Source organism: Convolutriloba macropyga, chromosome 12, assembly GCF_964194025.1.
Source record: "Convolutriloba macropyga chromosome 12, txConMacr16.3, whole genome shotgun sequence".
NCBI lineage: Eukaryota > Metazoa > Xenacoelomorpha > Acoela > Convolutidae > Convolutriloba > Convolutriloba macropyga.
Window position 1 is genome coordinate 49921741 of NC_134479.1, and position 24638 is coordinate 49946378.

The following is a 24638-nucleotide window of genomic DNA, read 5'->3' on the forward strand; positions in this document are numbered from 1 at the left end:
TTTGAAGTCAAATTGGAGTAGTGATTTTGGTCACGCCGAAACAGGAAGTGGAGCGAAAAAGCGAGTGGTTTTGCGGCGTGAATCTTTTTCGCTCTCATTTTAAAGTAGAGTGAGAAAACGGTGTTTGAACAAAAATTCGGTTTCTCGGTAGTGGTTTTTTGTTCACATGCGGCAATTTCACTCTGATTTTTACTGTTTTTTCGATTTTTTGCACCGGATTTTTTTCTAAATGGTTTTCCCAATCCATTCACAGCTCATTCTAGACCTAGTTTTTTGTTTGAATTAAATTGTCATTTCTTGCTAGTGGTTTTTTGTTCACATGCAGCATTTTGACATTGATTTTCTGTTTTTTTTTTCATTTTTTTGATCTGATTTTTTTTTAAAAATGGTTTTTTCAATTCACTCATAGTCCATTCTAGGTCTAGTTTTTCTGTTTAGTCAATGAAAATTCTTTGAATTGTACGTCAGGACTTGTCCTGCTATGTTTTTTTACTTCGTCGAATAAAAAAATGTTTCGCTTTACCTCACTTTGCCGCCTTTTCAACATTTTGCGTGAAATCTTTTTGACTTCTCTAGGCTAGTTTCTCTCTTCTCTCATTCTGCTAAAAGTGATTTTGAACATCAGTTGCTCAGCAAAGCAATTCAAAATGAACAGAGTCAGTATAAAAAATTGAAGTCAGAAGTAGAAACGGGATAAACCCATAAAGCCCAATTTTAGATGCCCGCTAATTGAACGTCGTTCCTATAAGTCTTAGTTACCATCTCTAATGCTTATTGGTATTGATAGTAGCCCCTGTAGCCTCTCTCTAAAACAGAAGTACAACCACGAAATGCCATCAAAATAAATCGGACTTAAAAAATGTTTTTGCACAAAAATCTTTTTTTTTTCAAATCTTCTGTTATTTCAATCCCAATCATGCTTATTGGAATCAACGGCGGCTATTTTCCGGCAATCTGCCGGGTATGTTTTACTGTTTTTACTGTTTTTTCAATTTTTTGGATCGGATTTTTCTCTTAATGGTTTTCCCAATCTACTATAAGGCATGCAGGTCTATTCTTTTGCAGCTATTGGCGGCTATGTTTTATGCCATTTTTGTTCAGCAAAAGTTGAATATAACGACAAGAAACAGAACAGTCAAACATGAAAAATCTTCGAGGCTGTATTTTGTTCGTCTCGAAACAGCCTAACAATAGTTTTAAATGAGTGCTGTTGTTTTTCTGTGGAGTGAGTCGTATCTTATCAAACAGGTCTGCGCAACGACTTTAAAATGTGCTCTGAGCATACAGAATGGTTTTAATATCTGAGATCATAAAACAATGCATGTGAAACAAAAGTTGTCATCAGATTCAAATCCATTTTGACGCGTATTGTTTATAATTCACCTCCCCTTGTAACTGTAAAGGTGCTCAAATACATTTGTATAATATGCGGTGCTTTCTTTTTCTAAACTAAAAAAACGTGCGTTTTTATATAATTGTGTGCTTATATTTATGCTTAAATTAATCTATGCACACTGCGTTTAAACCATGGCCAAAATGCATTTGAAGCAGTTGTGTTGATTACAAATTTGCTATTTATGCTTTGGAGATTTCGATCGTGTGAATGTTGATAGTTTCGTTGAAAACTTTTTATTTTAAAATTTCTGAACAAATCAATTATTAATTGACAATTACTGAAAAGAAAAACGGTCCAGATTTATTCCGGGCTTTTGTTTGGAACTCAAACGCTGTCAAATGGGAGCTATTCAAGTTTGACTACGAAATTTAGTTACGAAATCGAGCAGCTTATAACTGATCGAATATGACGTTATCTGAGCGAAGTCGAACGAAGTTATCGCTTCTAAAACGAATCACGGATGAAATATTAGCAGAAGATGAACTTAGTTTGTCATCGACAGCTAAACCGACGTTGCAATTAACCGATAGTGATTTGGAAGACACGAGTGGAACTTTGCAGTTGGCATCTTCGTCTAAAGGACCGAAACATGGCGATGTATGGGCTCCTTCGACGGATGATATGATTGGTCGATAGTTTTATGCTTTCCCTTTGCTAATTTTTTTTGTTTTTCTTGGTACAATTTTGAATAATAGCATAGAGCTGTTATTGTTATTATTTTCTTTCATTTTGATTACGCATTTTCGTTTAATCGGGTCGTCGGGATAACATCTCCCAAAAATGTAGACTGTCCATGATTACAGTATAAGGTTCTTTAGCTTTTTGTACGGCTATCGTCTTGGAGAGCTATAGTGTTATTGAGCTAATTAAAAATTATAAGCAAGGGGCGAGAATAAAATTGTCTAAACCCAGGAGACGAATCAGCTGATGATCCTTGGCTTAAAGCCATGCCAACAGGTAAGCTTTATTCCTTGCCTTCGAGATGAAACTTGTTTTCAATAGATTAAAGAAAATTGCAGTTGAAGCAATTCCAGTTGAAGCAAGCTGTATATGCTCATAACCTACGGTTATTTACTTGGAACCGGATGGCCTATTTGCTCTTTAGTTTTTTTTCTATTCCTCTTTTATCAACGCGAGTTGTTTACTTTGCTCTCTAGCGGAGTCTGATTTGCTAAAAACAGTAAAAAAACAGTTGCTTAATAATCTGATTAAAAAAACAGTTGCACAAAAAATTGTTTAAGTTTTCGCTGAGCTGCGTTTTTAGTTTCAACTCCATTTTTCCGTAAAAAGTGATTCTCAAAAGTATTAGACGTTTAGATTCAATTTCAGCTATTGTCATTTTGCCTTTGAAGTTTTTTTGCAGTTTTGTTCTTCAATTTTCATCACATTTGGGGAGACGTGTGGTTGGAATTAGTTTCTCTAGCAGTTTTGGTGGCCTTTCGTTTCGACTGATTTTCATTTTGAGTTGGTTGTAGCAAAATTTGTCGACTTTTCTGTTTGTTGCCTAATTATTCTCATTTTGTGCTTCTCGCTGAACTTTTTCGGGATCAACTCTTAAATAAAGGCTATTATATAGGTGTTCATACTATGAAGTGTCACGTGAGGACTGGACATGGCAGTTTTCACTGAAATAAATTATGCGCATTTTTTGGGGTTCTTGTTCTTTGCATATTAATAGCAGCCGTCAGCCTCTCAGCGGCTATTGTTTAGGTGCGCTCCTTTTTAATAGCCGCACAGCAAAAGCTGGGGCTATTATTGGCCTTCTCTTGGTTTTTTTTTATTTCGTCAAGATTTTTGTTACGACCATATGACGTCACAACCACTTCAAATCTGCTTTTTGCTCATTCGTTCATGCAATTTCAACTGAAGTGCGTGCGTAACGTCATTTTTCGCTATTAGTGGAGCGAGTTTTTATAGCTGCGAAGCTGTAAGCTGAGCGGAGCTATATTTCGGTGCTCTTGGTTTTTTGTTTCGTCGTCTGACGCTCTTTCGTACTTACATTTGTTCACACAGCAAAGTTGTATTAGTCAAATTTTCTGAATGACTTTTTCTTCTCACTAACGGCGTTTGCGCACATGACGTCATTTCTCACTCGCTTTTGCGAAAGATTTTAGGTTATTTGCGTGATTAGATTTTGATCATACGTGACTTACCTCACTCGATAAAATGACTTTTGCACTTTAAAACTTAAGTTTAATCTGAATTAGTTTAAGGTCAAAGGATTTCATACGTGCAGTAAAGGTCCCTAATAAAGGCTTCTGCGTATTGAATTTTTACAATCTTTTTAATTTTATTGCTGAATGTTTTTTTTTACCTAGCTTTTTGAGCGGCGTCGATTTTCAATTTAATCTTTATCTGTTTCTATCTCTATTACACGGCACGCAAGTCTATTCTATGGCAGTTATTCCGGCAATCTGCCGGCTGTGTTTAGTTCATTCGCGTGATTAAGTTATTGGTCACACTTGACTTACCCCACTCTCAAAAATGGCTTACTGACTTTAAAATTGACTTTTGTTTACTTTAATTGAAAGAGATGTCATGGTTGAGTGTCACTGTAAATGAAGGTTATTTGAGAGAAGCTAATAAAGGCAGTAAAATTTTATACAGATTATTAATCAAAATATTACATATGAGCCTTCACTGAACAGACTTATTTTTTTATCTGCCTTTTTACTGTTTTTTTTTTGAGACTGCAGATCTACGAAGCTATTGCGGCTATTTTCCAGTAATCTGCCAGCTATGTTTTTTTAAAGTTCGCTTTGATCACGTTTTTCGTTTTACATAAGTCACGTTTTTCACGTTTGACTTCTGACTTACCTCACTAGCTGTTTCAAGGGAATGGATTTTAACTTCTTTCACTCATTGAATTACCTAATGTAGTGAATACGGTCAGTCAAAAGAGCTAAACCAAAGTAAAGGGATAGACAAATAAAGCCCGATCATTAAGCCATAGTCTATTAGGTTATGAAAGTTCATTAACGCGATTGCTATTTTGCATGAATATTTTGCTTAATAGCGTTTAGTCTAGAAGCTGAATTAAGTTTAATTTTAGAACATAACCGAATTTGCAGAATTTGTACACCAAATAAGACCTTTTGACACTCGGTTAGAAAAACTCTTGTCAATTTCTGTCTCTTATTTTTTAATAGCCGCCCTCATCTTCTCAGCCGGCTATTATAGCGCTCCTTTTTTTTACTTCGTCGAACTTTTTTCGCTTTACCCATTTTGCCCCTTTTTCGAAATTTTGTGTGAAATCTTTTTGACTTCTCTAGGCTAGTTTCACTCTTCTGGCATTCTGCTCAAAGTCCTTTTAAACAGCAGCTCATCAGCAAAGCAATTCAAAATGAATAGAGTCAGTATAAAAAAATCAAAGTCAGAAATAGAAACGGGATAAACCCATAAAGCCCATTTTTGGTTGCCCGGTACTTGAACTTTGTTCTCATAAGTTTTAGTTACTATCTATAATGCTTATTGGTATTCTTACTAGACCCTGTAGCCTCTCACCGCGAGACAGGAGTATGCTCAATTACGAAATGACATCAAAATAAATCGCACTTAAAAATGTTTTATACAAAAATCAATTTCTGTTGATATTTTCTTTTCTTTCAATCCCAATAGAGTTATGGGAATCAACAGGCGGCTATTTTCCGGCAATCTGCGGGTATGTTTTCTTGTTCTGTTTCAATCCAAATGTGCTCCAATAGGGTCAGCGGTGGCTATTTTCCGACAATTTGCCGGCTATGTTTAATTGTGTTTTAATGGTTTTTGGCTAAATTTGGAAATTATTGAGACAAGATTTTTAGCATTGTCAATCATTTTTGGCATACAATCTAGCATTGTCTTCTTGGTGACTGAGGCACTTTACTTTGTGTTTGCTAACTAATTGGCTTTTGCGAAACATTTCGTTTTACACAAGTGAAAGTGGTCACCGCTTAATGATGGCATGCCATCAACCTAAATCTATTCTATTTGAAATTTTATCTATCTGTAAGTTAATACTGTGAAGGACAAAATTGCATCGCCGAAGGATTTAAGAGAAACTGATGAATTTGGTTATTAATTGCTCAGAAACGATTTATGTAAAATTATATTAGTCCAGCTGGTCTTAATGCGATTTTTTGTACTACCGACTTTTCGACTGGGTTTTTGTCGTCTGACCTGTTGATTTTTTTTCTCTCAGAAACGCTATGAACAAGTAAAGTCCGGAAGGTTTTAAGTAGCTGAGAAATTCCTCTGTACTGGTCACTGTATGTGGTTCACCGAAATTCTCCACTGCCTTCCTCCCCTTGTCCACCACCCCGTAATCCAGCACTCTCGAGACGCGTGGAGGTCCGCACTCTATCAATTAATATTAAGCTAGCCACCCTAAGCAGCTAGCTAGTGGCGAAGCCATGCTTTTAAATGTATGAATTCCGTTAAACCTTTTGAAATTGCTCGATGAGCGGTTTTATAAGATATCCCAGCGTCAAGAAGCCGATGTTTTCCAATTTGGTTTTTGAGCAATTAACAAAAATTTGAACTAAGGGTGGAGTTGGAGTTTTTTATCCGCGGGCGAAGATTGGTGATATAATTTGTAAAGTGTATTTAAAATTGTCCATCGAATATTTTCACGCCTGTTTCTTGCGTATAAAAACAGCAAAACCAACTGTGTTGATTTAGGTGAATTTCTTTTTGCATATTACCAGTTTGCTCAAGAAATGAAATTTTCTGAGTTCTCCCAAGTCTGTAGGTATTATTCTGGTTCTGTTGGTCTAGTAATTCCAGTAATGAAATGAAAATGTGCGATGTACACACTTTTTTATAGTTCGATTTTTATAAGCGATAAACTGGAAAGCATTAAGGTGGGTGCAGTCTCTAAACTAACTTTAACAGTCCAGGAAGTGCTGAGTGTGCTGAAATTGCTTATAATTTCAAGCAAAACGAGGGCGGGTCGAGTTTTTAAACCGAGCTCTGTTCCTGTCGTTATTGTCCATTTTCATGGAATTTTTTTGATTAAGTAGTCTTTACTTTAAAGCATAGACTTTAGAGGTCTTGATGTAATAAAGACTTAATTTTTAAATATGGAAGCAAATAACAAACACCGGGAATGTTTAAGGGATTGGATTTTGTGTCCTACCAGCTGCCCTATAGCTTCGCCGCAAATGTTTGGCTGACATAGCTTCACAAAAGTTTCAAGTCTTCTGCACTCATAGAAATTGAGAGAATGGATCAAAATCAATATTCAAGCTTTTCACTATCAAGATATGGAAATAGGCAATTCTGACTGCATAACCTACTCCATCGTTATAACCTGTTGAGCTAGTCTCATGATAGTAACTTGGTAAAGACCTTGTGAAAAATTAATTGACATTAGTTTATAAGAATAGAGCATTAATTTTTGATGTGCTGTACAAAATTGACGCTTCCGAGATATTTTAGGTTCACTTCAATAGTAACACTCGCTTTTTAGCCTTGTTGAACATGACATCATAGAAACCTAGAAAAGACTGTTATGGAAGTTTTTCATTTTGAAAAGGAATGACTTTTCTATTTCGTTTTTTTTTCTGCAGAGTCGAGAGACGTGAAGAACAGATGCCTGGAAATATCTATAAATAAAATATTTGTTTACAGGAGCTAGTGCAGATGTAATTGCGGATGTAATAGCCCAATTAGTGGAAAAAGGCGAAAGAGCGTGTGAGGAATTGAGTGACAAAAGTGGGAAGTTTTGGGACAAATTGGAGGATGCCGAGGAAAGAGCCAGGTACGTCGAGGAAAGAGCCACAGATGAATTATTGTAAGAATTGCAATTTTCCCCCTTGGTGCGCTGTCTTTTTTTACGACTGGAGTTTCGGAAACGTTTCCTTTCACTAAGCAAAAAACGAAACGCGTGAAAAATTTGAATTGGTTTTTGTGCTGAACAAAATTGAAGAGTTGAGCGAAACGTGTTTTTTTTTCACACCGCTCTTTTTTCACAGAGAGCTTGAAAAAAAATTTAATCAGCCAGAAAAGTTTTTTAACATTCAATTTTTTAGAGCAGTTTAAATTTTACGACTCCAATAGGAGTATTGGAGAAGTTCTTTTTGCTAATCACTTTTATTGAAGTAAATTTTGGAGAAGGAAATGAAATGCGTGAAAATTTGTGGAGTTGTTTGGGTGCTGAATAAAATTGATGAGTGGAGCGGAAAGAGAGTGTTTTTTTTGTTCTTAACGCTGTTTTCGAGAGAGCGGGAAATTGAGGTGTAAAAGAAATTTTCGTAATCTTTCGTAATTTGTTTTTTTCGTAATTTGTTTTTGGTTTAGAAGTTTGATTATGATGTTTTATTATTTTTAGGGTTCATTTGATAGTGGTTTGAAGGTTTCTTATAATTAATGTGAATTTTGTATTAATTTGCATGTTTTAGGCGAATTTAAGCAATTTTTCGCGTTTTGTTTTACTGCTTTGTGTGGGATTTTAATGGACGCTTATGACTTTAGGAGTTTTTAGAAGAAAACCTTCTTAGCCTATTATGACCTGTCTGTTGTTTTCCGAGAATTTCAATACTATATTTAATTCAAAGAGATAAGTTCAGGTTAGTGTGTGTCAGTCTAATGGAAGGTTATTTAAGAACAGCTAATAGAAGCAGCAATAAGTTATACAGATTCATAATCAAAATGTGAATCGGTAAAATCTCAGCATTTAATAAAAAATTTTCTTTCTTTTACTTTGTTTTTGAGATCGCAGATAACTGAATGTCGTTAAATGAATGAAAACTAAACGTGTCGCGTGTTCTTTTGACAATAGGTGTTTTGGAGTTTCAACCTATAAAGAAATTTTTGTCAGATGCTTTATCATCTCGTGGTCAGATGATTTCATTGTTCAATCTCATGTTCATTTTCATGTTATCGATCCAAAGTGATTAGTGTTATTGAGGTAGGATAATCATTATCAGTTAGGGTGGTCAATTTTTTCCTCCTATTTGTTTCCGAAATTCTTTCGGCTGTTTTTTTGGTTTAGAGGTTTGATTATGACATTGTATAAATTGTAATAATTTTAGGCTTGTTTTGACAGTCGATTAAATGTTTCTGGTAATTACTATGATTTTCACGCTAATTTGGAATTTTTTCTTAGTATTTTATTCACGCTAGAGTAGTAAAGAGAGCGAAAAAACGAGTATTTTGGAGTAGGAAAACTGATTTCACACGTCAATGTGCAGTTAATGGATTTTGACTTCGAGTTTGTGAGTTTGTCAAAAAATTGTACCCTCTCGCAAAATAATAACAGCTCAATAATGACACGTCTCACTGGACTTGTAATGAATTCTTTAAGGTATTTCAGTTGGTAGGTAATTGTTTTTATGACTTAAACGTTATTTGTTTTCAAAGGCGTAGTGATTTATTTGAGTTCGACCCTCATTTGTTGTTTTTTTTTGCTTGTGTGCAATACTGACATGACTCATTGGCTTTCTAATGAGGCAAAAGTTAATTGCTTTAGGTTCTTCAACTCTTGTCAACCGTTTTCGCTGTTCATTTGTTTCTTTTGTCATCACTAAATAACATTGAAATTTTCTTTTCGGCTTTTTCGGATATTGATCATTTCATTTGAATTTTGCGGTTTTCTTTTAATCATATTTCTCACTGACGCTGTTTGCTTTAATACAATAGTAGATTTTTTTGTTTGTACTTGTCATTCGGTAATATTAATGGCACATCTCATCGAATGAGGCTTATTGGGCACAATAGATCTATTGTATTTAGTAATTTTGAATTAGAGGTAACAGAGATATGGAATCTGTTACTTGTTTTTATAAAATGGCCTTCAGTTTTCGATGTTTGCCCGCCTTTTCCGTTGTTTTTTGCTTACTTGAAATAATGATAGGTATGACTGGCTATTTGTGCTTCCTATGGCAGATAATTAGATGTGATTAAATGATTGTTATTTTTGTACGTTTTGTAATGAACCTCGCGCCACTTTCAAAGAGAAAAGTGGAATTCCATTTCCACATTTTTCTTGTTTTTATCCTACTACTTTGTCTCAGTTGGTTTATTCAAAGCTGGGTTATGCGGTTTCTCAATGGTAATTTAGTTGTTTTATCGGATTTAATGGCAGTACTGGTTTTCTTGATTAGGAATGAAACTTTTTTGTTCATTTTCCTGTATGTGAGGATCAAACCTTATCTGGTTTGATATTCATCGAGAGTTGTTTTTTGTTAATTTTCCTGTATGTGCAGTTATATGCTTTGATTTTTATTGAGAGTTGTTTCTCTGATGTTATAGATGGTCAAGTGATGGTTTTTTTATTTCTTCAGATTATAAATGTGGACTTTTCTTGCTATTTTTTAAAATTCATTTTACCCTTTCGATCACGTTTTTCTTCTGTCACCTTAACTTCTGACTAAACTCAACTACTATTTCAACTAAATTTAGAATTCTCAGAAAGTTTACTCGAACACATTCAGGGTCAAAAAGCGGAATCAAAGAAACGGGATACACGAATCAAGCCCGGGCACTAGGACAATGTTTTAAGACTTAGTGCCTTAAGTTATCGTGGTTGCTTAGAGTATAGTCTAACTGGTGTTAGTATTAAGCTTTTTTTCTTCAATTTAGAGGAGGATTTCACTTATCGAATCTACTGAAAATTCAGGACACTTTTTGACACTTTTTCTTTTTCTTTCTAACTGATTCAATCGCAACGGTGTTTAGTGACGTCAACGGCTGCTATTTTCTCGGCAATCTGCTCCCTGTGTTTTTGAATGGTTAGAGATTTTCCGCCTCTTCTTAGACCTTAAGATAACATATTAATGGAAAATTCCTTCATGTTTGTTCACAGAGTTCGATGAACACAAAAACTCTGCTTTTGTGGAAAATAAATCATCCATCAATAATTTGGCATGAAATAAATAAAGAGATACTTGGAATAAATAAGTGTCGATTTGGCCGAGTGGCTTTCACTAGTTGATAGCCAGTAGGGTCGAACCACCTGGCTGTTGGCTGGTTTGGATTGTGAATCAGAGTTGCTTTAGGCTCAAATCAGTCGCCACTCCCTCTCGGCTCACTTGCCTACAAAAGAATTTTAACCCCATTTATTTTTAGTGGTTCATATATGTGGCCTCGCACTCTAGCAATGTTAAAAGTAATGCTACTATGGTTAGTTAAAACTTCTGTTGAGCGGATTATTCTATTTTAACAATGACATAACTTTATAAGCGCTGCAGCTGTTTTGTAAATACAAATATACCAGCTGATGAACACAACAACTTCTGTCGTATACTATACCACCATTAATACGTGTCTTGTAAGAGTGCCAGTCATTCAAATACATTCTTACTACAGTTCTGTTGAGCGAGCCGTGGCGCAGTGGCTTCAGACATGAGCCTAAAGCATTTCACTCTTCACGTAAAATGTGGGTTCGACACTAATTCTAGTCGAATTCAACTGTGATCGCCGCTGGGCCAACTCGACACTCGCTTTTTTATTCTAATCGGTCGGTGTAGAAATCAATTGCAGAAATCTATGAGTTTTTAAATGAAAGACAGGTTATGTTTGCAATTAGTAACAGCAAAATTGAGAAAAAATGTTGAGATGAAGCGCTAAAAAGTAGCTTATTTTAAACAATGTTCGGTTGTGATAGTTTCGTATCAAGTCACACGGGCTGCTAAGGCATGGCCATGGCCCTCGAGACCTATCGGGTCACCTGATAGTCATATCTCTCTTCTTTCATTTTTTGAAGCATTTTTATAGCACTTCGATTTTTGTCTTAATTAACCACAAATAATGGTCAATTGTTTTGATAGTAAATGTAAATATTGTGTGACAGGTATCTGTTGGCGAAGAGACACAGGATCCGAGCCAAGATGGAGTACATGGAAGACATGGTCAACTATGGGGTGGATGACATGTCATTCTTCCACGACAATGGAGACACCCTCAATTATGGAATCACTATGCTCAAGCTGGAAGAGCAGTTCAACAGTGTACGTTGATGTAGTCGTATGTAGTAACATGTTAAATTAAATGCTCTCTGAAGAAGTTTACGCATACAATTTACGCATCTACTCTTTTTTTTGTTTTTCAACTGGCCTATTTGATTTAAGTCGACTAAGTCGCGCCTCGTCCAGATTTCAAGCAGCGTGACTCATGTTGCGTGACGCAGAGAGTTTCTAAATGAAAGTTTCGACATAATTTATCATGTTTGCCATAATTCAATTTTATTCAATATAATTGTGCCTAAATTGACATAGGGCGAAGAAAATTGATTTTCAACAATACTACATGTATTAAATAATCGCCATACCGATTCTTCCGGAGAAAGTTATCGTTTTGCGCTAACTTTGTTTTTGTTTTCGAAATCCTCGTTTAGCAAATCTCGGAATTGTTGCAGGTCAATAGCCAACTGAAAAACTACAGAGTAAACATGGCCAATATGGAACAAAGCATCGATGCAGCTCAGAGGAGTGCCAAAATGGTTCTAGTTCAGATGCTCAAATTTATCAAATCCCCAAACGAACATCCATTAGCTACCAATGTCCATATCAACAAACAGCAGCTAGTACCTGTGTATGCCAACTTAGTAGCGTCCTTATTCCGAACAACGAGAACCGAGTTTGACATTCATACATGCCGAGTCGTAGATGGAGGAATTGGAATTTTCCTCAACAAATCCGGATCGATGCATACGATTCTGCACGTTAGAAACGACAACATATTTGAGTCGGGTCAAGCGTCGGATATTCTGTTCAAGTTGATTGGACACTGTGTATGTTTTGGAGCTAAGCGAGGAATTCTGTTCACAACAGAGCAGCAAACTACACTGACGACAGATTGTTATAAAATAATTCAATCTGCAACAGATAGAGACATACAAATTATCTGCGTTTTCGTGGAAGAATGCGAAAGAACTGCCGTCAGAATCTGCAGTTGTTAAGGAGCTTCTAAAAACCTTCAAACATTTCCTTAGTCATCCTGTATTCAAAGTTCCAGTCATCAAATGCCGACCGCCAATTCCAAAACCGGCAATGAAACCCAAGAAAAAGCCCCCTAAACCGATAGAGCCACCTCCACAACCCAAACCCACAACACCAGCGCCATCGCCACCTCCAGTTGTGAGGAAAAAGAAACCAGTCAAGCCTAAACCGATTCCCAAAAAAGAACCGACCCCTCCTCCAACGCCCACGCCAGAACCTGCTCCTTCAGAAAAGAAACGAAAGCCATCCGTTAAACCCAAAGAGACGAAACCCTCAGTCATGGAAAGGCTGAACCCAACCGCTCCAAAGGAACCGCCGGTTTTCACAGATGAGTTTGCGGACAAACCGTGTCACGGAACTGTAAAATGGATCCAACCTTTCGATTCCGAAACGGACGCTAAAGCACTTCGGAAAGCAATGAAAGGTTTCGGCACCGATGAAAAAGCCATCATTAATATTTTGTGCTACCGCGCAAATGAGCAACGACAGGCGATAGCTCTGAAGTTCAAATCTGCCTTCGGTCGAGATCTAGTTGCGGATTTGAAAGATGAACTGAGCGGCAATTTTGAAGATATAATTGCTGGTTTGATGATGCCTGTCGCCGAGTATGACGCCAGCGAGCTGAAAAAAGCGACAAAAGGTCTTGGAACGGATGATAGTTGCTTAGTTGAGATCCTGTGTACACGTGGCGATAAAGAGAAAACGGCGATTAAAGAAATCTATAAAACGAAGTTTAAAAAGTCACTCGAGGACGACGTTATTGGCGATACTTCGGGTAATTATAAAAAGCTGTTGGTAGCGCTGATAAATGCCAAACGCGATACTACGCAAACTGTGGATGTTACGAAGGCGAAAGAGGACGCGAAGGTGTTGTACGATGCTGGGGAAGCGAAATGGGGAACGAATGAGGAAGCTTTTATTACAATTTTTGCAGCTAGAAGTCCACCACATTTGCGAGTAGTGTTCAAAGAATATAAAGGTTAGACGTTATAAATTAAAAGATTTAAGAAAAATCCGATCTTGTATTTTATGAAGAAATTGTAGTGAATGAGATGAAAAACGAGATAAAGATTGATAAAATTGAATAGAAATAGCTTAAACTATGTCGTTTATATGAAAAAGTTTACTTGATTTTTTATAAGTGGGTATATTTCGCTTTTATACAAATCTATTCAATTTTTTTTTCATTTCACACCCCTTGTAAGTTCTTAAAATGCAATTTAATTGCCCGTTTCAGGTTTGGCGAACAAGTCAATTGTTGATGCACTGAAGTCAGAAATGAGTGGCAACTTTGGCAAGTCGTTGAAGACACTAGTGGCTGTTGTCGAAGATCGCTGCACTTACTTTGCGGAGAAACTACATAAATCCATGAAAGGTAGAACTAATAAAAAGTGGACTGGAACTGAACTGGAATTTTTCGGGATACGTTAAACAAAGATTCGGGAGGATTTTGAAATTTGCATGCTTAACATTGATCTCGAAAAAATTTTGAAATGCGAAATGAAATTAAAAAACCTCGAAAAGTGAATAATCTGACACATTCTCATCATGATTTTTAGCAAGCAAAATTAATTAATGCGGCTGGGCTCAAGTTACTTGGAAGCAGAAATACCCTAAGCTCAAAGAGCCGAGAATAAAGCCGATTTTTATTCGAGTCATGTATGAAGCCGGAAACAGCAATGCTCTTTAACTTGCTCTTTCCAGTTCAAAAATGGTAAAAGTAACTAAAAAATCGTTAAAAAAATATTGTGAGTTTTGGTTTGATTTAGGCATTGGGACTAAAGACTCTGACCTGGTGAGGATAGTGACGTCACGATGCGAGTTGGACATGGTTGAGATTAAAGAAGCTTACAAGACAAAGTACAATGACTCATTGGAAAACATGATCAAAGGTAACTCGGCTTCATCAGATTTCAGTTCTCCGATCTTGTAAAATAACGGACTGGCTAGATATCGCTTCTGGGTTTGATGTCGTTTGCAAAAGATTTAGAACTTCTATCAGTTGAAAAGTATCACGCCTGAAGTTTTTTTGGAAATTACAAAAAGTTGGATGGCAGATTATTTAAACAGAAAATTAAGTTCACAAGTTCGCTAATTTGCAAATCTTAATCGTATGGTTCCAGGTGACACATCTGGTGACTACCGAGCAGCCCTATTGGCGCTCATTTCTGACCAATCAGGAGTGAACGAGGGTGTTTCTATGGAACCGGATGAATGGGTCGATGCTTCACAGTACCAGGGTATGTTGATTTTTTAATTAGTACTGAATAGGTTAATTGAAGTTGCCTCGCGAATTGGAGAAAGAAGCAAAGCCTTAATTTGATGAGTGCCAAAAATGAACTACGTTTACGCTGTGTTTTGAACTTTCCTCTATGATATATCAGTTCATGCGACCGATTTTGATATATCGGTGCATAGATTTTGCTTATGAATTGAATATTGTCATTTTTAATTGCTCTCGAACGAAGTGTGAAGCAATTATTGTAAACGTGTGGCTTTTTTAATGCGAAAATTTTGCTTGAACGTTTTTTTTCTTGACTTTTTGATTTCTTTGAGTGATTGTTAATAGCCGCCCTCATCTTCTCAGCCGGCTATTATAGCGCTCTTATTTTTTTTACAATTCAAAGAATTTGAATTGTATTGGGGCGCTGTCTTTTTTTTACGACTCGAAGAGGAGTATTGGAGAAGTCCTTTTTTTTAATCAATTTTATTGGTGTGATTTTTGAAGCGGGAAATGAAACGCGTGAAAAAATTGGAGTGATTTTGGCGCTGAACAAAAGTAAAGAGCGGAGCGAAAAGAGAGTGGTTTTTGTTCATATCGCTATTTTCTAGAGAGCGAGAAATTTTGGTGTGAAAAAAATTCTGGAAGCGAGCGAAATTTTTTGTTCGCGTGCGGCATTTTAAAGCAGTTTTTTTTAAAATTTTTTGGTAAAGAGGTTTGGTTATGATTTTGTTTCATTTTAGGCTGGTTTTGGTAGTGGTTTGAAGGTTTCTCGAAATTCGTACGAAATTTATGCTAATTCGGAGGTTTTTCATGTATTTCGCTGATTTTTTAACGATTGTTTTTTTTACTACGATTGTTTTTTCTACTTGAGCAAGTTTTGTAAAACAATTGGGTACAGTTTTGTGGATTTGAATTATTTTTTGCTGAAAAATATGACAAAAAATGGCAAAAATCGGGACTATTTTTCTCAATTTTTCGCAGTCTTTCGTTTTTTTTCTGTTTTTTAGACAAGTTTCTTAGCCTATTATGACTTGCCGATTATTTTGCGATCATCTGGATACCCTATTGGCTGAAAGGAATTTTTCTTTGGATTTTTATGCTTTTGTAATATTAAAAAATTTATAACTTTTTCTAGTTTTTTTTGTGCAAGTTGTTTTTTCATAATTTGGCCTCAAGTATTTTCAAAAATTACAAGTGGTTTTAGTAAGTAATAGTTGCCTTGATGAAGTAATTTTGGCAGAGATATTAATTTGGGGATCTCAATTTATAACCAAATTTGATCAGATTTTATCATACTTTAACTGATTTGATTTTTGCTTTTTTTTATTGTTTTGATTCAAGATAATCATAATTTAGTGGAGGCACGTTTGTCTGATGAGTAGTTGGATGGCGTTTAAATGGATTTCCACTTCGAGTCGTTTCCGGAATTCTTCCGGCTATGTTTTTTTAAGATCTGTTCACACAGTTTCATGATTTTTGAAGTCAAATTGGAGTAGTGATTTTGGTCACGCCAAAACAGGAAATTGAGCGAAAAAGCGAGTGGTTTTGCGGCGTTAAATTTTTTCGCTCTAATTTTAAAGTAGAGTGCGAAAACAGTGTTTGAACAGACGCTTTCTCGCTACTGGTTTTTTGTTCACATGCGGCAATTTCACTTTGCTTTTTACTGTTTTTTCGATTTTTTGATTGGATTTTTTTCCTAAATGGTTTAATCAATCCATTCATAGTTCATTCTAGTCCTAGTTTTTTGTTTCAACCAAATTTCCATTTCTCGCTAGTGGCTTTTTGTCCACATGCGGCATTTTGAGATTAATTTTTAGTTTTTTTAGAAATGGTTCGCCCAATTCACTCTGATTTTTTTTAGAAATGGTTTTCCCAATTCACTCTGGTTGTTTTAGAAATGGTTTTCCCAATTCACTCATAGTCCGCTTTAGGTTTATTTTTTCGTTTAGTCAATGAAATTTCTTTGAATTGTACATCAGAACTTGTCCTGCTATGTTTTTTTTACTTCCTCGAACAAAAAAATTTTTGCTTTACCTCATTTTGCCGCTTTTTCAACATTTTGCGTGAAATCTTTTTGACTTCTCCAGGCTAGTTTCTCTCTTCTCTCATTCTGCTAAAAGTGATTTTGAACATCAGTTGCTCAGCAAAGCATTTCAAAATGAACAGAGTCAGTATAAAAAATTGAAGAAATAGAAACGGGATAAACACATAAAGCCCAATTTTAGATGCCCCCTATTTGAACGTCGTTTCTATAAGTCTTAGTTAACATCTCTAATGCTTATTGGTTTTGATAGTAGCCCCTGTAGCCTCTCTCTAAGAAACAGAAGTATGTTCAACTACGAAATGCCATCAAAATAAATCGGACTTAAAAAATTGTTTTTTTTTTCAACATCTTTTCTTTCAATCCCAATCATGCTTATTGGATTCAACGGCGGCTATTTTCCGGCAATTTGCCGGGTATGTTTTGAATCGCCCACATTCAGAAAGTAAGTCTGCTGCACAAAGCAAAGAGATTGTGAGCAATGACTGTACATAGTGTAGTGGCTAATATTGCGGACAGAAGTTATTGCACTATAGAAGTTTCTCTTTCATATGCCCCCTCATAAATTGGTTGCCTCGCCAGTCGTTCCAGAGCAATTCGCCCGACGTTAGGCAGCTTGTTAATCAAGTTCCAACTATGTTTGAGCTGCATATTTTTGTTCCCAGATCACCAAACGTACTCTGGAACAGTGACAGAGCGTGAAAATTTTGACCCTGAACAAGACGCCACGTTCTTGCGAAAAGCAATGAAGGGATTGGGAACAGACGAATCCACAATAATTGGGATTCTTTGTACGAGGAACAACAGACAACGACAGGAGATCATGTCTAAATTCAAGACCCTCTATGGGCGCGATTTGATTGAAGATTTGAAGAGTGAATTGTCAGGAGATATTGAGAACTTCATGGTTGGTTTGATGAGGAAAGAGGCTGAATACGACGCTAGCGAGATCAAACGAGCGGTCAAAGGTTAGTTTAGAGCTTTTTCGAGCATAGCGAGCTCCTAAGATTGTCTATAGGTTGTAACGATATTGCATAAATTAGAAGAAATTGCAAGCAAATAAGGTCAAATATGGTAGGTAGTCTGATGATTGCAATGTTTTTTTTTCCAAGAGCAAATTTAATTAAAGCTTTTCTCAAATATTTTATAAACTTGTTAAGATAACGTTGATTGAGCTTTTCGCTAAGTGATCAATCGCTACATAGTTCCTGCCTCTTTGCTTTTGATGCGATTCTTTGCTGTCGTCGAGAGCAATTTCTTCGACATAAGTCCCTTGCGTCACTTGAAAATCTTCGCGATGAACTTACAGTTTTTGTTTCAAGGTCTGGGAACTGACGATGACGCTCTAGTCGAGATTCTCTGCTCGAGAACGAATTCTGAAATTGATGCAATGAAAGAGGAGTACGAGAGATTATACAAGACTACAATGGAAAAGGACGTGAAGAGTGACACAAGTGGAGACTACCAGAACCTTATGGTTTCTATGATCACATCTGTCAGAGAAGAGGGACCACAAATTAATTTAGCTCAGGTTAGAGAAGTTTTTCTTATTCGACTGTCGCTTTCTTTTACTCGCGTACGTTAAATTGTATAGTGGTAGTCAACGTTGATCGAAAGAGATTCACGATAGAAATAAAAGGCGGACTCCTCCTCCCCCCCCCCCCCCGACTGAAGCAGGCTGCAATTGATTAGAGCTCCCACTAGTCGTTCGAGAGCAATTCTTTCGACGTTTAGTCGGTTATGTTTGCGATCTTGTAATCTTCAGAAAATAATCGATTCGTATTATACACTTGCTTGAAGGTACTTCGTTGTGCCTAAGATTTTTTTCATTTCCCCCATTTCCTCCAATGTACCTCATAAAACCTCATATGACTTATATGTGTGATACATTTGTGATTTCTAAGATTTTCACGATGTTCGTCACGGGACTGGGGTCTTAATGATTCATAGCCATGTCCTTACCTTGATTTTGATTTATTACGAGAAGTTAAGAAATTGATACGTGCTCCATGAACTGCTCCTTGAACTCCTTACGTGCTCCTTGTGGCGTGATAGCCGAGAGGTAAGGTGTGTGATTCTCACGCCAATTATTGAGAGATCAATCCCCTGCCTCCGTGAAGCTGTCTGTGTGAGGATGAGCTCTTACTTAACCGTAGCTTGAGGTTGACTATAGCCTGACTAATGCTGGCTGCAATCATGGTACCACGTGAATGTTTCAGACACAAAAAATGGCCATACTCACCAAAAAAGAGCAATGGTGCTCATAAAAAGAACAGTCTGAAATGTGGGGAATAATAAAAAAGGCAGCTGAGAACAGGCCGCTGTGGCCTAATGCTGTTCCGCAGCGATTACGCAGGAACATATCCTATATATTAAACGCGTGAGCTCTAAATTCGGACAAAATTTTTGCATGTTTAAGGGGCCTCTTTAAGCGCATGTTTAAGAGCCGCATTGAGCAGCACGGTTAAGCGAACATATCGAGAGAGTTCAATGACCTAAAAGGCTCAAAGTAGATGGGTGAGAACCGAACCTGGGACAAAAGACTGTTAGTCAGGTGCAGTTACCACGAGGCTAAGAGGGCTTGAAAGTATGTTCGCCAAGAGGGAGCATTTACTGTCCTGGGTACTACGTGTTTTTAATTGCTACCTAACTAAATTTTAAGTTCTTATTGTAAACGTGTGTTTTTTTGCAAAGTTGTAGCCGTACAGATTCTGCACTATTCTAGAACATTCCTTGCTTTCAACTAAGTTTTTCATGCTTTCCTTTTTGATTTTTTGCGTGATCTCAAATGCTCTCATTGCTAAGAAACTGCCATGAAATTGCTAAAATTGCTATGAAACTAAGTTTTAAGTAGTTTTAGCCGTTTTGTCTTATACTCCTTTTTATAGTAAATTTCAATCGCAACTGAGCACAATGGTCCACAGCCCTCCTAACGTAACATGTTTTAGGGGTCCTTAATCAGGGAACCTAACGTAATAAATGCGTTTTGAGACGCGCTTTACTAGCTTTTTTAAGCTCCTAATATGCGCTGATTTTGCGCTGATTAAGCTTGCGGTATAGCAAAAACAAGCAAATCACAAACGCCATTATCTAGAAATTTGCTGTGGAAAGGGCAAAAGACAAGTGCAATACATAGATAGTTTAAGTTGTGAGACCTATGGCTGTTAAACGAGGGGCATGGATTCTAGCCCGAGTTGGTGAGAAAAGAAACCTTTACTTCTATTCGTGTAAATGATTTTCTGGTTATGGTTTTGCGGGCCTGCTAGTTGTTATTAACTATCGCTTGCATGGCTCTTCAACTCCCGATAGTCGGAATGTAGCTGTTTCATTCAGCTCTGACAGTAGCGGGTTGCATAAAAAAGCTAAAAAGAGCGTTATTAGTTGAACCCGGCCCTGTATTTTATTTCACCTGACGTTGATGCTATTAAAATAAGACAAAAAAAGTACGTCAGTGTCAGCAATATAAATTCACATTGGGACTGTTTTTTTAGGTACGGCGAGATGCAAAGGCCTTGCTTGATGCTGGAGAACTGAAATTAGGAACGGACGAAGAAGAATTCAACCTAGTTCTTGCAACCAGATCATTCGCACACTTGAAGGCCATGTTCGAAGAGTACAAGAAGCTAGCCAACAAAGATTTGAGTGAATCAGTTTCGTCTGAAATGTCGGGAAATTTTAAGAGTGGGCTCAAGACAATTATCAAGTGTGTCTGTGGCCGGTCCGGATATTTTGCTGAGGTCATTTACAAAAGTATGAAAGGTGAGTTTGAAGTAACTGCTATTTGAGTAAGTGTAAAGTGTCATCATATCTCAAATGTCGTCAGCTGGCTATCTTAGTGTTTATTTCCTAAATAATTGACTTTCTGGTCGTTTTGTAGGCCTGGGAACCGATGACAAGACTCTAGCAAGAGCAGTAATTAGCCGAAGTGAGAAAGACTTGACTCAGATCAAGGAAGCATTCCAGGCTGCCTACAGCAAGACTATGGAGGAGTGGGTAAAAGATGACACTGGCGGAGATTTTCAGGTTCGAATATCTTTACAGAACTAGAAATTTATTTTGAGCATTTATCCCCCCTACCATATAGTTATCGGAACATCAAAAGCTCTGTTTCATTCGGAATGGAACTCTGCTGTTGTTACTACAATTTTCAAACAATGTTTACATTGGAACTAGTCGGTTGGGTAGCTGTCCAAAGTGACGTTGGGTGACTGTCCGAAGTGATTTCAGAGTTCGGACTAAGATTTTGAGTGAAGGGTTCCTTAAGTTCACCCTTTAGACGGGTAATAGACAAAACAGTCCCGAATATTAAAATATTCCCAGACAAAACAGTTCCAGACAAAATAGTCCCGACAAAACATAGAGATTTATATATGCACACCAAATAACAAAGCATAAGTCATCAAACAAATATTAAGCTGATTGCATAGTTTTTGCCGGAAACAAGTTTTTATTTTAATCCTTATTCATAAACAATGCATTCAGATGCTTAACGAGTTCGTAGATTGTTTACAATTGTTTTGATTTTTTTCGGGACTATTTTGTCTGGGACTGTTTTGTCTGCTTTTCTTGGACTATTTTGTCTGGAAATATTTTGCAATTTGAGACTATTTTGTCCGGACACGCTTTTAAGCAATAAAATTTTCTATTGCTCAAAATTGTAATCAGCTGTCAAACAGAATCTCAAACTTAAATGGAGTTTTTACGTGTTTAAGGCTGCTTTGCTTGCTATAATAGCGGGTGAACTCCCTAAGGACTTCAAAGAACCAGAAGTTGAACCAGTCGACCCACCGGAATGGATCGACGCTGCTCCATACAAACTGGAATACACCCAAACGCCAGTCATAAAAGCCGCCCCTAATGTCGATCTTGACAAAGACGCACAAACGTTGCGAAAAGCGATGAAAGGTTTCGGAACAGATGAAGACGCAATTATACAAGTCGTATGCGCGAGAGACAATGCGCAACGTCAGGAAGTTAAAGAAAAGTTCAAAACAGCTTTTGGTCGAGATTTGCTGAAGGATTTAGAAAGCGAACTGTCTGGAAAATTGGAAACGATTATTCTGGGTTTAATGGAATCAAACGTTGATTTTGACTCTCAGCAAATCAAAAAGGCGGTGAAAGGATTCGGCACAGATGATGATTGTTTGATTGAGATTTTGTGCACTAGAACGAACGAAGAGATTTCGGCTATAAAAGAGGCTTACGATAAGCTCTTTTCAAAATCGATGGAAAAAGATGTAAAAGGAATGTTGAAGAATCGATTAGCAATGTCTTAAAATACGTTAACATTAGCTTTAAGTCAATTGTAGATAACGGTGAATAAATAAAGTTTGAGAAAAATGTGAAAAAATTATGTTTAGCGTTTTGGGTCCGTAATTTCTCGGAAAGTATCTGGCAGTTATGAAAAACGCTGGTTTTCTGGTAATATTTTTGGCCAAGTGGAACGAATAATACGTGCTTGCTTTGCTGGTTTTGAAGTTATCTATGGTTCAAATTTGTGTTGAATTGATTCGGCCATTATCATCAGCTAGCTTTTTTATGAAGGTCATTTGAGTTGTTAAAAACAAAAATATTTACTGTTCAAGTTTGTAAAATTGCTAATCCATTTTTTCTTATGTGAAGATGACACTTCGGGAACATTCCAGAAGCTTCTGGTATCTCTAATGAATGCTGCGAGAGATGCAGAACCGGAACAGATAGACAGGTCCAAGTGTAAAAAGGATGCCAAAGTGTTGTACGACAGTGGAGAGGGAAAACTAGGAATGAACAAACAGATCTTTTCCAAATAAATGACTAGGATCAAAAATTATTTAATTGTGATTAAAGCATAGTTCGGGTTTCGTGAAGTTGCCGAAACTAATTACGAGGTCGGAAGACATACAGGGTTTTGCCATTGCAGGGTTTTTTACAAACAGGGTTTTATTTGGAGTTTAATAACTAAATTTGTGAGCTCGAGATTTTAAGTTAGATCTTCTCAAGTTAGTCTAACTAATTTTTGGCTTCTTGTGGTGAGATCTCATTTTAACACAATGTTAAACGTTGAAGTTAGCAGCAATTAAGGAGTATACCGAAACCAACCTTTTTTGAAATATTAAACCGATGTTTAACGCGTTTTTCGTTTAAAAAATGCAACTATTAATAAAGAAAAGAGCTGGAAAACTTTATTCCTCTAAAGGCACAAACGAAGAAGAATTCGTGAAAATCCTGGCGACGAGATCGTACGCTCATTTACGGTGTGTATTCGAAGAGTACAAAACAGTGGCTGGAAAAGACTTGAGCGAGTCTGTGAGTTCCGAATTCTCAGGAGATATCAAGAATGGACTGAAGACTATCGTTGCGTGTATTAAAAATCGGCAGGAGTATTTTGCAAATACTCTCTACAAGGCTATGAAGGTCAGTAGTATATATGGCATCTGTTTAAAGCTTTCATTGAATCTGAATTATTCTTCAAAAAAATTCTAAAAGTTACTGTTTTGTCTTCTAAACTTTCTATTACAATGATTTTAAGTTTGATCTAGTTCGCAAAGCTCTTGTTTCAGTTTTTACCATAAAGGCTCATCATTTATACTCGTGAATAGGATTAGTTCTTCGTTGTAATAATAGCTCGAAGCTGGTTGCTTCGCTGAGCAAAAAATTTATCCAAAAGGAGCTGGATTTTCAATGTTTTCCAGATATTTTTGAAAATATTTTAAACTTTAGCGTTCTTTGAATCACAAATTTTGTGGACATAATCTGTGTGAAGGTCATAGAACATTTTCTGTAATATACGAGGTCATATGCTTTCCAGAAATGTCAGAAATGAGCGAAATCCTAAAAGTAGTTAAAACATTCATGTGAAACTGATTATTCGAAAACTAAGGTTGATGTATTTGTATTCCGGACTAAAGATTATAACAAAAATAGTTATTGTCAATTTTGTATGATCATCGAAATCTGTGTTTATTTGCAGGGTCTTGGTACAAACGACAGTGTTCTAATGCGAGTGATAATATCACGTGCAGAAGTTGACCTCAAAGAGATCAAAGACAATTTCCAACAGATTACAAATGAATCGTTGGCTAAAATGGTCGAGGGAGAAACAAGCGGAGATTACAAGAAAGCAATGCTTGCTATTATCAACGGAAACTAGAATCAATAAGATTTATGAACATTATTTATTTCAATCGGTCACAAAATTATACGCAGATTTGATTATTGATAAATGAAGACCAACTAATACGAAAAAAAAAACAATTTTCTTCTGTTTACTTCTCAGAGCATCCTATCTCCCCTTCATTAAAATGTTATTATTGACCATGGTGAATTCAGAGGGACTGAAAATGCCGTCTTTCATTGTTTGCTTGTCTGCCACATTTCGGAAAATTTCAGAACTCTTCAAAATTTTTATTTGGTCATTCTGCACTGTGAAAACTGCAGCACTTATACTGACCGAGTTTGTGGCCTTCTCAAAATAAATCATGCAGTGTTTGTTTGTTTTACCCCAAACATAATCCCAGAATTATTGTAAAGAGTACGTTGATGTTTCTCTGTCGATAAAATTGTACATCAGATAATACATAGATTTATTCTTTCAATTCAAAACTAATCCCAGTTATATTGGTGACAACTTTTTCAATCATTCTGTGCATTTTGGAATATGCGTATTTTTTTCCAGACGACTATTTATTGCCAACCGTTTTTCAACTGCATTGAAATTGCTGAGAAAAAATTGAATTGGTTGTTAGAGCCTTCTGTTTAATTGCTCTCGAACAAAGTTTGGATAATTATATTAGCCTAATTTTTCGCCTGAATGAAAAATTGGTGACAGGAAAGAAATTGGGTGAACAGACAAAACAGTCCCAGACAAAACAGTCCCGGACAAAACAGTCCCAAATAGCAAAATATTCCCAGACAAAACAGTCCCAGACAAAATAGTCCCAAGAAACCAGACAAAACAGTCCCAGACAAAATAGTCCCAAGGCCATTTTAACAGCTCTCACACGTATGATTTAAAAGACGGATAATTTAATCCCATGTTCGGTTGTGATAGTTTCATATCAAGTCCCACGGGCCGCTGAG

General features: G+C 36.6%; 2 protein-coding genes across 2 annotated transcripts in view; both read left to right on the forward strand.

Annotated features, from left to right (window-relative positions):
- Positions 1–24638, forward strand: part of LOC142350677 (uncharacterized) — a 68827-nt gene that overhangs the window by 18648 nt on the left and 25541 nt on the right. The window lies entirely within an intron of this gene.
- Positions 1007–24174, forward strand: LOC142350678 (uncharacterized). The gene is given in 17 exon segments (XM_075402604.1): positions 1007–2024; positions 2309–2353; positions 7007–7136; positions 11169–11325; positions 11733–12238; positions 12240–13294; positions 13553–13690; positions 14085–14207; positions 14439–14555; positions 17246–17548; positions 17903–18111; positions 20072–20339; positions 20458–20603; positions 21293–21825; positions 22204–22338; positions 22754–22973; positions 23530–24174. Coding segments are annotated over 17 exon segments (4488 nt in total). The 5' UTR covers positions 1007–1801; the 3' UTR covers positions 23710–24174.